The sequence below is a fragment of the Crocodylus siamensis genome, chromosome 5 (genome assembly GCF_052110815.1).
Source record: "Crocodylus siamensis isolate JL-2025a chromosome 5, ASM5211081v1, whole genome shotgun sequence".
Classification (NCBI taxonomy): domain Eukaryota; kingdom Metazoa; phylum Chordata; order Crocodylia; family Crocodylidae; genus Crocodylus; species Crocodylus siamensis.
The window spans coordinates 121,571,971-121,584,923 of NC_143399.1; the positions used below are offsets into that span (position 1 = coordinate 121,571,971).

At 38.1% G+C, this 12,953-nt stretch overlaps 1 protein-coding gene across 7 annotated transcripts in view; it reads left to right on the forward strand.

Moving 5' to 3' along the window:
* AMPH (amphiphysin) overlaps window positions 1–12,953 on the forward strand; it is a 199,642-nt gene that overhangs the window by 173,387 nt on the left and 13,302 nt on the right. For all 7 annotated transcript variants that reach the window (XM_090050096.1, XM_090050097.1, XM_090050099.1 and 4 more), the window contains 3 exons: window positions 4,122–4,178; window positions 9,236–9,400; window positions 10,520–10,786. In XM_090050096.1, coding sequence (XP_089906222.1) covers window positions 4,122–4,178; window positions 9,236–9,400; window positions 10,520–10,786 — 489 coding nt within the window. The remainder of the gene's footprint in view (window positions 1–4,121; window positions 4,179–9,235; window positions 9,401–10,519; window positions 10,787–12,953) is intronic.

Below are 12,953 nucleotides of genomic sequence, written 5' to 3' on the forward strand. Positions count from 1 at the left end.
GGCTAAATTGTTGTGTACTTTTTTACCTGGTGAATAATTTTGATTAGCTCTGAGAAGCTAGCTCAGGATAGGTATAACAGGATAGATGTAATAAGCCTTGCGTCCGTATTAGTAAGTTTTATTTATATACTTATTTATAAAAGCATATTTTCTAAAGGCCAAACCTTGAAGTATTTATTCTTAATGCAGGCATAATTTTCACTAAAACAAGAAATAGTTTCTTTTTGCCTGATGTTTTCTGCAGTGTCAGAAACATGAATACTTTCCCTCCTTTATTTTTTTTCCACAACAAATTTAATGTTGGGATTAGAAGGAAACTTCTTTTTTTCAATTTGTGTTTCAGAATCTCTCTGTCCTTATAGTATCTTACTGCGTGAGTGCTATATTTCATGCTCCTCTGCTTGCCCTTTTGTGGCTGCAGATGCCACAAAACAACTTTTAGTTTTTATTTGTTGTTGGCAACAACTGCTCCATTATTTATTGTCTCTTTGTTTTTCCCTTTTTTTGTGGTGAAAGAGATGGTTGGCATATATGTGTGTAGAAGATGTACTTTTCTCCAGCAGGGCTCAAAAGACTAAGCATTTGGGAAAGTAGAAGCATCTTTAGCTTTTTGTAATACAAGAAGGGCAAGCTGAGCATTAATACAGCTGTTTGGGACACAGTGCTGTCATCATTTCTATGTATTGCCCAAAAGAGGTAGATTACTATTGGTATATCACTATTGCTGCTAGAAGACGACTGGCAGGAACAACCTGAGGAGCCAATGTCACCACTGTAAGGACATCAACACTTGCACTAGTATACATACCTGCTGAATACTGCTGTCAAGTATGGGGGTGTAGTAGCCACACCAGCAAAGTTGATGTTATTTTGAATTCAATGAGAATAGTAATGGGCTGTAAAACATATATCCTGTTGGTACTATCGGGGACTTTGCCTCCCCATCTAAGAAGACAGAAGGCAACTCTTGGCCTACTCAACGCACCCAGCAAAACCAAAAGCACCTGCTTCATGAAATCTTAGAGCAACCAGTACATAAGCGACTGAAGTCCAGAAACTTATTGAGATGGGAGGAATGGGTACTGTTGCGACAGTGTGGCGGTAGGAGTGGCATACTTTGGGCACTTGAACAATACCACAAAAAGTGGGATGAGACTTAGTCTCACCTCAAGCTCTTCATAAACAAACCAAACACCCTATCCACTTGGGTATGAGCTCCCCTGTGACTTATTAATTAAAGAAAACAGGATTGCACTGGAGCTGGACACTTTAACCTTATACTCTGTAAGATTGGCTTAAAGGACAGACCAATATGTGAGTGTAGTGATGCACCACAGACTGCTGACCACTTCCTTACATGTCAGCACACCCAGGATGAGGACCTGGCAAGAGTTAACAATAAAGTAGTTGTGTGGCTCCACCACATTAATGATGCGTTGAGGGGGGAATGAAGGATACAAAAGAAGAACCCCCAAAATAGATGTAGAATAATTTGTTAAAAAACTGCGTAATGCATGAGCCATTGAGGTCTTCCTTCTTCTGATTTAAAATATTCTTTTTACTATAAGAATTTTTCACATTCAGACTTTGACTTCTTATTCTTTGGGCATGTCACAGGGCAAATGAACCTATCTTTCTGTATATGTGGGGAGGAGAAGCAGTAGTTTAGCCAGTCTGTTCACAGTGGACCCAGCATTGGTATTAAAACTGTGCAGATGGTAACCAAATTGGAAAACAGCTAGGAAATATTTGCCCAGTGGAAGTCTGGGAGAACTGTTCTGCTTATCTGTTTTCCAACAGCACTTTTTTTCCCCCTTGCATGCCACCAAATAATATAGAAGTATTTTATGTTCAATATATTCTTGTCCATCTTGGAAAAAAAGGAAACAGGAATGAAGGGAACAATACAGTATATGAACATGAATAAACCATGCTATATCCATTCCTTAACATCTTACATGTTAGATATACTCTCTTAATGTTTATTAGAGCTATTAATAGATCATTAAGACTAAAAAAGACTTTCCAGTGCCTCAAAACTAATGCCAGCAATCTTTTCCCCCATTCAGCTAGTCCAAGACTAACACATTTTATTTTCTTTGCTCAGAGCTCCATCCAGAGAAGATCCTTGCAAGCACTGAATGAGTACAGCATATATTGAGTCACATTTTGAGGGTCCCTAATTGTGGTTTTATCAACTTATAGACACAATACCTGGCTCTCATATGCCTGACTCTCCTGATTTGAAGATGCAATAAGGAAGGGAGACACTGAGACACCAAAGCATAAACGGTGCTGCTTGCCTCCCTGCTGCAGAATACTGCAGTTTGGTTTTGGTTTCATTAATAAAGAAAAGGGGTCAAGTACAACGAAGTTGGGTCTCTAGATGAGTGCAGAATGATATGTAGAGTTGTCACTTCTGAAGTTGAGTTGACCTGGGAAATTTATATGCTGATATAAATTTAAAAGGTTCCAAGTCCATAAATAGGGAGAGGACTACTCTGCCAATGTGTCGGTTTGAAACATAGCTTTTACGATCAAGAGAAAAGAAATCTATTATAGTCTACTCAAAAGAAAATTGTATTTGACTTTTGTGTGTGGACATTGTGCATGAAATTATCATTTTTATGATCAGTATTTGTCCATATGTTCGTACACCCTAAATTCTCCCTCAAACTAAGTGTGTAAATGTAAAATACAAACCAGTAGGTTTGGTAGCTTCAGAGGAGAATTAATAATAATAAAAAAGGTTATATAACACTATAATTTTAACAGGATAAAGCTGTGAGAGGTTTCCATAGTAACGCTGCTGACAGCAATTGACTTGCCCTGGCATCTGGACATGTTTAGGGCTTATGATGTGACTGCAGGCAATACTAGAAGATTAGATTAGAAACAAGCATGATTGATATGAAGTTCTGAAATAACGCAGCATCCCTTTATTAAAAAAGAAATACCCAGCCATCTCAAATGAAGCCTGTGAAATTTTGGGGCAACAGTTACAGGATTGTGAAGGCAGTAAACCGTGGTCCAGTCCACATTAGCGCTTGTAACTATTTTGAGACAGAGGTATAGCTCAGCATGACTCTCCGTTCACACGTCACGCTGGTTCTTTACAGCCGTCTTCCGAAAGCACACGAAAAAACTGCTAACAATATGTAACCTATATAAGGGTTTCTTCCAGCATAGCTGGCTTTTGGGGAAAAAAATCTGTTCGCAGTGGACCCAGCGTTAGTATTAAAACTGTGCACATGGTAACCAAATTGGAAAACAGCCAGGAAATATTTGTCCAGTGGAAGTCTGGGAGAACTGTTCTGCTCATCTGGTTTCCAAAAGCACTTTCCCCCCTCCTATAGAGTATTAGGTGCTATTTGTTCTGTAAAAAAATAACAAGGCTGGGAAGCCAAGCCAGCAATCTGTTTACACAATTAAAAACAAATTCACCCAAGACCTTTTTGTATACATCTGAGGTCCTTATTCACCAAAGTAGAAGCTTTAGGCACTACTTAAAAAGTACCGAATCAGAACCTCGACTAGTAGCTTAACAAGGGAAAACAATGCTTTCTGTATCACAACCTCTTTTTTTTTTTGCATGGTACATTTAAATGTGAAGGTATCAAAATGTTGAGGGTGCACATAAAAAAATCTACCATTATTGAGAAGTCCCACAAGGAACATTCAAGTTTAACATTTTGTTAGGTCTCAGGGGTAGGAGGGAGTCATGGAAATAATTAGATATAGCTGTGAGATAAGCCTGAGATGCTTATAATCCAAAGAATCAGTGGTACTCTGGGTTATGTACTTATCAAAAACTGTTCAAGGGTAGCACTGATGGGAAAAACATCTTAAAATTTGAAAGAAAACTAGTTAGTTTAATAGATTTTAAACTATGAAGCTTTTGTTTTTCCACCCATGATGATGAGTTGCTGAAACTATATCATAATAAGAACGGCTTGTTTTCCAAATAATATCTGAACACATTTCCATATGTTATACCATTGGGCTCCAGCCATTCATGTCATTTCCTCTCGCACACATCCTTCTTCCTTTAAGTTAATACCAATTTTTCAGTTGCCAAAACTTTTACATGAGTGTTATGACCATATTTTCTTTTTATACAGGACAGTGGTGAGGCAGTGGATAAGGAGACAACTGAAATTGCTGAGAAAGAGAGTGAGGTGCGTATGAACAGCCTCAGGAAGGTGTTCATTCTCTAATATCTTAAGAAAAGGATTGCAAAATTGTTTTTGTTGTTTCCGTATGATCCATATGTGGGCCAATAGCATGTGATTTTGACTTGGAGCGTTTGTGGTTTTAACAACAAAACATCTTTCAATTCAGCAGGGACCTGTTTCAGGACATACCTTTTGCATTGTATGCCATCATAAATATTTTAGGACAATGAACAATGCAGCTGTGTAGTAGAAGGTGGTATAATGTTATTTCTATTGACATTTAGAGTGAGCAGAAAATATGCTGCTATGGAGTCTGTGGATTTGTTTCTTTGAGCTCCTACCCTGGTCGAAAATAGCTTTCATTCATCATGCTATTTTCCTGGCATGCTATGCACTGAACTGCAACAAGAATTGAAAAATAATTATGTTGCAGCTTTATTTTGTAAAGCACAAATTGGGCATTAAATTAGATATAGTTAAAATCAAATTAAAAACAACTCAAAAGCTCAATGAGATACTGAATTTTTCTTTAGTCTATAAGAGGATTCCTGGACTAATGCTTGTATTTTGGGTGACAAGACTTGTCCCTTATGGGTGACAAGACTTGTACTTCTTATTCTGGATCTTTGCCTATTAAAGTGTAATCTTGAAAATATGTTCGAAAATATATCCAAGTAGCACAAGGGGGAGTTCAGGCTTATTCCCTGTGAATTAAATTCAGAAACAGGAAGCAGGGCTTGAAAAGAAGGGTGTGCCTCTCCATTACTACTCAGTTTGGGTTTAAACCTCCAACAGGTTGACCACCTCTCTCTCTTTTTATAAAAATATGAACTCTGATATTAAAATATTTGCTAAAAGATCACATTCACCACTGACTCTAGGTTTAGTCTGCTATAACTCCCATGTCTCGGATTCTTGGTAACAGTGGTGTAAATTCAGATTAAATCTACTAGAGTTAGTAAAGCTTTTCAAAATTTATTTCGAGGATAAAATGTGGTTATTTGCTTTACTAAATTTGAATACTGGCTGTGAATAGAGCACAGGGCCCTGAAATGCCATGGTGATTTTTTCATTCAAAAAGAATGATGAGCCCACTTCATTACTGCATTCCTCTACCTTTACTCCAAGACACCTGTACTAAAATTCAGTAGAATTACACAAACATTAAACTGGAGTAATGTAGCGATAGCCTAATCATATGTCCATAGTCTAAGGCTGGGGCAGTCTGCTCCTCCCTCCAACCCTCTTTCCCTACCACTCTTCTGCATGCTCAGCTGTCTCTTGAGAGTGGAAGCCAGGGTGGGAGTGGGGAGGAGAGGGTTTATTTGGAGTGCCGGGAAGTGGGAGAATCCCTTTATCGGCACCTCTCCCAGGCATGTTACTGAAAGAGGAACAAAAAGCATTCAAATAATGGGATACCTAGGACAAGTGTTCAAAACAGAACTGTCTTAAAGAAAACGGGATGTGTGGTCACCCTAAATATCAATCAAGGTCTACCTGAGTGTTTGAAGAGTACCAAATACAGCTTCCTATGGTCATTTGGCTCATCTCTCCTGACCACTTCTCATCTAGCAGTGTGCACCTAGGAAATTCTGAGCTATTCCTAGCAGGCAAGGAGGGACTAGTTTTCTCATAATGTACCCGTTTCACAAGAGCCCTATATAGTATATAGTTATATAAGCTCAGGCTCTTGTATATGGTATATTCAGCCCTTACATAGATACATCATTTTTAACTCTCAGATTTCAGGTTTGCTTAATACATGTGAACTGTCATGTAAGATCAAACCAGAAAGTCAGCCTAGTTTGATATACTGACTCCAGCAGAAGACAATACATGATGCTTGATAAAAAGGGAGAGTCAACCTCCTCTTCACTTAACTGGCTGTGCATTGCTATATGTGGAAAATCTCTCTAGACCTCTAAAAGGAACTGATTTGTGCCCTCAAGCATGGATTTTATTTTTTTGTTGCTTTACATTAACTTGTTTAGCTGCTATTATAATAAATGTTCTTAACAGTTATCCAGTCCATGGAGCCTGATCATTACCTGTTGAAAGCTAGCATAATTCTGCTCAAGACAATAGGATCAGGTATCTAATGATTATTTCATAGTCTTTCTCCAACAACCAGTTCCATTATCTCACTTGTACTCCAGTATAATGAATTCGGTGGGGTTCAGAATCACTAAATTTGGTGGGGTTATTCCTCATTCACACTGCTGTTGCTGAAAAGAGATTCTGACTTAGTATATTGAATGTCTGGGTAAAGAAGCTTTTTTCTGTTATTGCTTCCAAGAAATTCAACCTTTCATTTCTTTACATGCCCACTTCTTTTGCATTATGTGACCAGTAAAAATAAAAAGGCTCTTCCCAGAAGGTTTATGCAATTTAGGATTTTGTGGGCTGTTGTAAAATTCTTTATTTTGTATTACTTTTTCCTTGGGGGAGCAGATTTACCAACAAGGTTTGTTGATCCTATGAAATAAAATAGTACATGTAAATGTCCAAGAGCCTCTGATTCACTGTAACTCATTAAAGTGAAATCCTGCTGTATTCAATGTGAGTTTCACTGTGGTCTTCACCGGGGCTGGAGTTTTGTCCTAAATGTTTTAATACTAGTTCAAGATTTTGAGATTAAAGTTCAAAATGAGAGAGAGAAATTGATTCTTTTTCTGTTGCTTCCTTGGTCATCTTTGCAAAAAATGGTGTTGCTTGTTCTAGCTTTCTATTGTTGTTGTAGTCCAAGTCACAAGAATGAGTTATTATGCAGTTTTTGATATTTGATATGCATTCAGTGACTTACAACAACAGTCTGCAGGAGTTTGACCTTTCCAGTGTACTGTATTTAGAGTTGATATATGTAAAACTATGAATCTCCTGTTGAATGGAATACAATGGGCTGCACAAATCCAATAAACAGGGAAGAAGTGTTGATCCTAACACATCAGATAGCAGGATCAATTTCTGTAGTATTTTGTTAGATGCATACTATATAAAATCAATCTGATGTGTACTCCCCTTTCCTTTCCTTTCCCCGGGTTTCTACAGTCATAGCTTATTGTAATCTCTTGAGTCAAGCGAGCTGAAATTGGTAGAGCTATGAATAGCATGCCTGAAGGCTTCCCTCACAAATCACATGTGAAGATACTGAAGTTTGCTAGTATAATGTAATGCCACTTATGGCCACAGCAATGTATAGTTGATTTGGTATCAGGCGTGGTTAAAATTAGTCACTCTATAAACTCACAAAAAATCTTGTAGCTTTTCTTATCTTCTCAAAGAAAATTAGAAAGATTTGTTTATGAGTTCTTTAAACTACAAATGAATAACAGGAGAAACCAGGGTAATGTCCAGAAGCCCACCAGCAATACAGTAGCAGCCAAATCAGACTGATTCAGCAAAGTTCTGATTTGAAACAAGACCCCCCTATTAAAGGCAATTTAATTGATTGATGCATGGTACTAAATAAAGAAAATAATTTCCCTGCCAGTACCAACATAGTATAACCTTAGAAAGTCCATATTGCCAGTTGATTGGCTTTGGGCTATGAGTTTTGTCTTTTGCCATATACTCCCCAGCCCATGTTTCATCTGTGAAACAATGTGACCGATAAACATAAAATGAAATGCAAATAGGGACTTCATAGAAGCCACTTTATTTATTAGTTGCCTAGGACAATATCAGATAATCATGGTGCCTGCTGAGAGTGAGTCACCAGCAGATTCTGTTGTCCATTACAGACCTCAGAAATTCAGTGAGTTCCCTTTGTCATGTAAGGCAGATATTTAAAACAAGTTTATCCCCTTCCCCCACCTTGTAATTCCTAACCCTTAAGCATGTGGAAGGAGCAGTGTGATCAAAAGAAAAATGTTGTTTCGAGACCTCCATAGACTCTTTTCCTCCACTACCAAATTCCACTCAAAATCTAGCGTATGCCCAACAATGGGTAGAGAGGCTCAGATCACCTGGAATAAGGCCCAGGGTTGTCGCTATGAGCATGAAATCATGAGCAAGTCCAAAATACCTTTGTCTGAACTGATGCCAAAGGGTAGTCACCTCAATAAACGCAGCAGAGCAATAACCTGGGCAGCATCTGCACCAGGTAAAATAAAAGTTCAGGCTGGGCTCAATCCAGAGATGCAGTGGGAAGGACTCTGCAGCCTACTCTCCAGCATGTAACTCCACTCTACATTATACACACACTGAAATGAATCTGCTCTCAGAATAAAAATTCTCCTTCATCAAAACTCATGCAGACCAAAGCTATTTCCTCTATTGCCTCGTGATACCCCGAGTACCCATCAGGATACAGCTCGGTTAACAAAGAGCCAACCCAATGTTAATTATTTCTGCAACATGATTGGCTTCATCTAGGATCAGATCCTAGGCAATAGAACTATTATTCACTTTCAGCTTTATATTAAGCTAAATGAACTAAAGAACAGGGTCTGTGCTAATCAGTTCCCTAGACTCTTGAGATGAAAACCTAGGTGAGACCAATAGGGCTGATAATTGCCAAATTTCAATTACATTCTCCCTGCAAGGTTTCCAGCATGTGAGAGACTGAAATAACCAAGAAGCCTGTGGGAGTAATCTCTGCTGGATGAAGCCTTTCATATTCACCTGTAGCCTAGCCAAATTGGTGTACTTTTCTATTCAGCATTGAAAAATCAAAGTCAAATGCAAGCAAACCTTGTATATAACTTTCTGATCAAATGTTTTAGAAGTGCCCAGACCTAGGGAGCTTACAGCTGCCAGATTTTTTTTTGTTTTTTATCCCAACATAGCTGGAGATCCCATATTATCATTCGGATTCTAATATTTTCTTATTTAATTTAACCTTGAGTGATATCAACTTCTATGTTACTCATCTCACAGGATGCTTTGTCATGGAAAATCCACCTGCAGGCATTTGTGAAGGAATAAAGTTTCCCTCAGAACGGTCAAAATCTATATCAAAGACCCGACATAATTCTGTGGAGTGGCATCTGTGCAGTTGGTATGCAACATATGCCCAGTATGGTTGAGATAGAGACTGGTTTGTTTCCTCTTGGTTGCAGATGGTTACTCTCACCAAGACTTCTGGCCTGGCTGAAGAAGCTGGTATAAGTGTTGTAACAGAAGCTGACGAAGGTGCTGTTGCACCTGAACCTGAAATGGCTGGTGAAGGTGACAAAAAACCTCATGAAGAAGAAGAAGAAGAAAAGGAAGCAGAAGTCTCTCAAGTAAGTTCTTTGGGGAGATGCTTTTTATAGCATTATTCAAAAAATGGTTTATTTCTCCTGGTTTGGCCTATGACACGACACTTTCTTTACCCATAACAGACCCTGTTTTGTTGTAAGTAAAGCCAGAGTAACTCCATTGTTTTCAATGGCATGAGCTGGGAGCCTGACTCAGCGTTCCCAGAATAATTTCAGATGATTTTCTAGTTCATAGACACACTTTCAAATGCATATCATATGCTGAATTAATCCTAAATGTAAGCAGAAGATCTTTCATCCCATTAACTATAAATCTGGAGAGAAGTGGTTTGTCAAATATTGCTCATTCATGCTTCAAATGGAAATCTTAGCTATCTGCAACTTTTCTTGTAATAAGTCAAAACAAGTGCTCTGGTGATTAGGGAGGACAGGTACCTGTAATTCTCACTGAAGCCAGTAGGAGTGGTGAGTGCTCAGTGGGAGTGATTTTCAGAGCCACAAATGCTAGCTAAGCCCTAGAACTTCACTCCCATTTTTTGGGGGGGGGCCGGGGAGGAGGAGGGGTGGTGTTATATCACAGCTTGATAAAATCCTTTTTGAACTGAATCTGATGGTAATATTTGTAGTGGGGCTTAACATTTGCTCTCATTTATCATCATGCTAATCAGGAGTAAGTCTTTGGAATCCAGTGGATTTATAGTGGTGTAAAAACTTATGCAGGTGGATGTAGGATGCCTTACTCTTACCAGGCTTTCATCACTGTTGCTACATTGACTTTGGTGGAGTTGATCCTGGTTTACAGCAATGTGATGGCCTTATCCAGGGTCCTCTGAAGCCAATAGAAAGACTCTTTTAATTTCCATGGATACTAAACAGAGCCCTAGGTGAAACCAGAATTAGGAGCAGAGTATCTTGTATCATGTGCAGAGTATCTTGTATCATTTACTATAACAAGTGTTCTTTGTCTTTTGTGGAAATACAGAGAATAGGCAAGAATGGAAACTAGGTCTCTATAAACGAGAGGAAATTATATTACTATTTTCTACTTTGGATAGATGAGCAATTTAAATGAGTTAGGTTTTCATGCAATCTTATAGGAAGGGGTTTTGTTCAAAAAGTTCTTTCAATTTTTTGTTTCCCCAGGAAAAGGTCAGCAGCATCCCTTCAGTAGTAATAGAGCCAGCATCAAACAATGAAGGGGAGGGAGAAGAACACGAAGTCATAATGAATGAGTCCAAAGATGTTGTGGAAGACATTAGCACTCAGGGCACTGAAAGTCATACTAGTGAAACTTCTGAAGTTGTAAGTGAGCAGAAAACCATTGAGGAAACCCAAACAACGCCTTCTCCAGAATTACCTGTATCAGTGGAGGATACAGCCAGTGGAATGCCACCTGGATTTCTCTTTAAGGTTTACTTGAGTATTTATTCTTGCATTCTTTAAATATCTCTTTAAATCTAGCTTTCAGTAAAGTATATATACTTTAATTCAGCGGCACAGTCTTTTTAGGCTGTAGGGCTGCATTGTTAAATACCAAACATTTCAGCCTGAGTTTTGCTTATATTAGGTTTTTTGTATTTTTCCTTTTTTTTAGTTTTTTACATAAGAGAGCTGGTGAAACACCAGTGCAAGTAAAATGTGTGTTATGCATTCATATCCAGTTCTGGAGTTCAGTCAAATGTGCAACTATATTCATCTAATAAACAACTAAATTATTTTAATATATTGAGATGAATTCAATGGCCTGCGTTATACATGGAGTCATACTAGATGACCATAAAGGACCCCTCCTGGCGCTAAAATCTGTCGCTAAAAACCTACTGAAATTGATGTCACTGTATTGTTGATTTCATTCTCTGAATGTATTTATTGTAAGAGTAGCTGATCATGCAGAAAAGCATCAGATTTCTAGAAGCAGTTAAAAGAAATTTATCCTTCAGAATTGGGTGGTAAGAACCTTCATGTTTCTTGGTTCTTTAGATACTAATGATTTCTCATTTCACAATTTTTGACTAATAGAAAAACTCATTAAGGATAAATAAGCTTCTCCTATTTTATACTATAATTTGCGTATTTCAGTTTAAGTAGTTCCATTGCAATCTATTGTTATAGTCAACAGATTTATTCATCTCTTCTCATATACAAATACTGTACATCATTTCAAAATAAAATGTAGGCAAGAAAGAGGTAGTTATCCATGTAAATCTGAAGTTAGGTAGAAGGTAGGGCATGGTGGCACACTAACTCATTCAGGAAATCATAAGCTTTTGTAGATGACAGCTTACTTCATCAGATGCTCTGTATGGCCTCACAGAAAGCCAGGGTACTAAACAGAAAGGACTAAATTTATGTAAATATTTTATCTAAGTATAAAATACTTATTCCTTTTTGTTTGGTACTCCAGCTCTCTATGACTCCATTCATAATATCTGACAAAGTAAACTGCCGACTATGAAAGCTTGTGCCTTTCTAAACAAGTAAGTCTCCAAGGTGCAACCCTATCCTGCCTTCTATATAGGTAAAAGTGAGACAAGTCATGAGACTCCGATTCAGATATGCTGGTAGTGTTTCTCTATGGTCTTATTTTTCACCACATTCTCTTGAGTAAAGGATAGAAATTAGGAGTTAGGTCTACCATCTTGTTCTCTGAGGGCGAATCTACATGTGCACTTTACTTCCCAGTAGACTAATTTACTGTACAGGAAAGCATCACCATCTGCGTGTGTGCAGCGACTGGGCCAGGGTAGATTAATTTACAGTGCCATTGGATAGTCCTGTCAGACATAGGTACTATCCAACAGTGGAGTAAATTCATAGACATTAGGGATGGAAGGGACCTCGGCAGATCATCGAGTCCATCCCCCTGCCCCAGGATTAATTTACTCAGGCTAAAATTTCACCAGAGCTTATTCAGTCACATTAATTGCATGTGTAGATGCATCCTGACAGCACATTTTTCTTGGACTATTACAGTATTGCCCTGGGACTAGTTGCATTCAATGCAAGTCAAGTGTCTGGATTTAAAGATAGCACAAGTACGTTATTGTGATTCTCAAAAGTCTGCCCAGTTTGCGTAAAAGAAATGTTCCAGTACTGCCTCCTTTACTCAGGCCAGCTTCTGTGGATGACAGTGGGGGATTTGCAAGAATAAGAACTAAAGAAAGCAAGATTTGTCTGAGAGGCAGTTGTTACAGAATGGTACAGCTTCCCATGCCATCAAGGCCCTGAAAGTTTGGTTTGATATGAAAGTGCCAGCTAGTGGTTGTAGAAATGATTGAATAGTAAAACTTTTGTATTCTTCTTTACTTAATAGAAAAAAAACTGATGGAAAAAACTATTCTTCTCTACTTAATAGAAAAAACTAATGGAACATAATAAAATACTGACATCAATGGATCTGTTAATATAGCATATACTCTTGAATTTTTAAAATGATCAGTTTCAATATAGTTTAATCCTATAGTTGTATAGTGGTGAGTATAGTATTGGTGAACATTGTTAACCTTAATTGCAAGAGGGGAAAAGATTTTTTTGTTGGGAGAGCTTGTTTCTGCTTTACTTTTCCTGGTACTCTAGA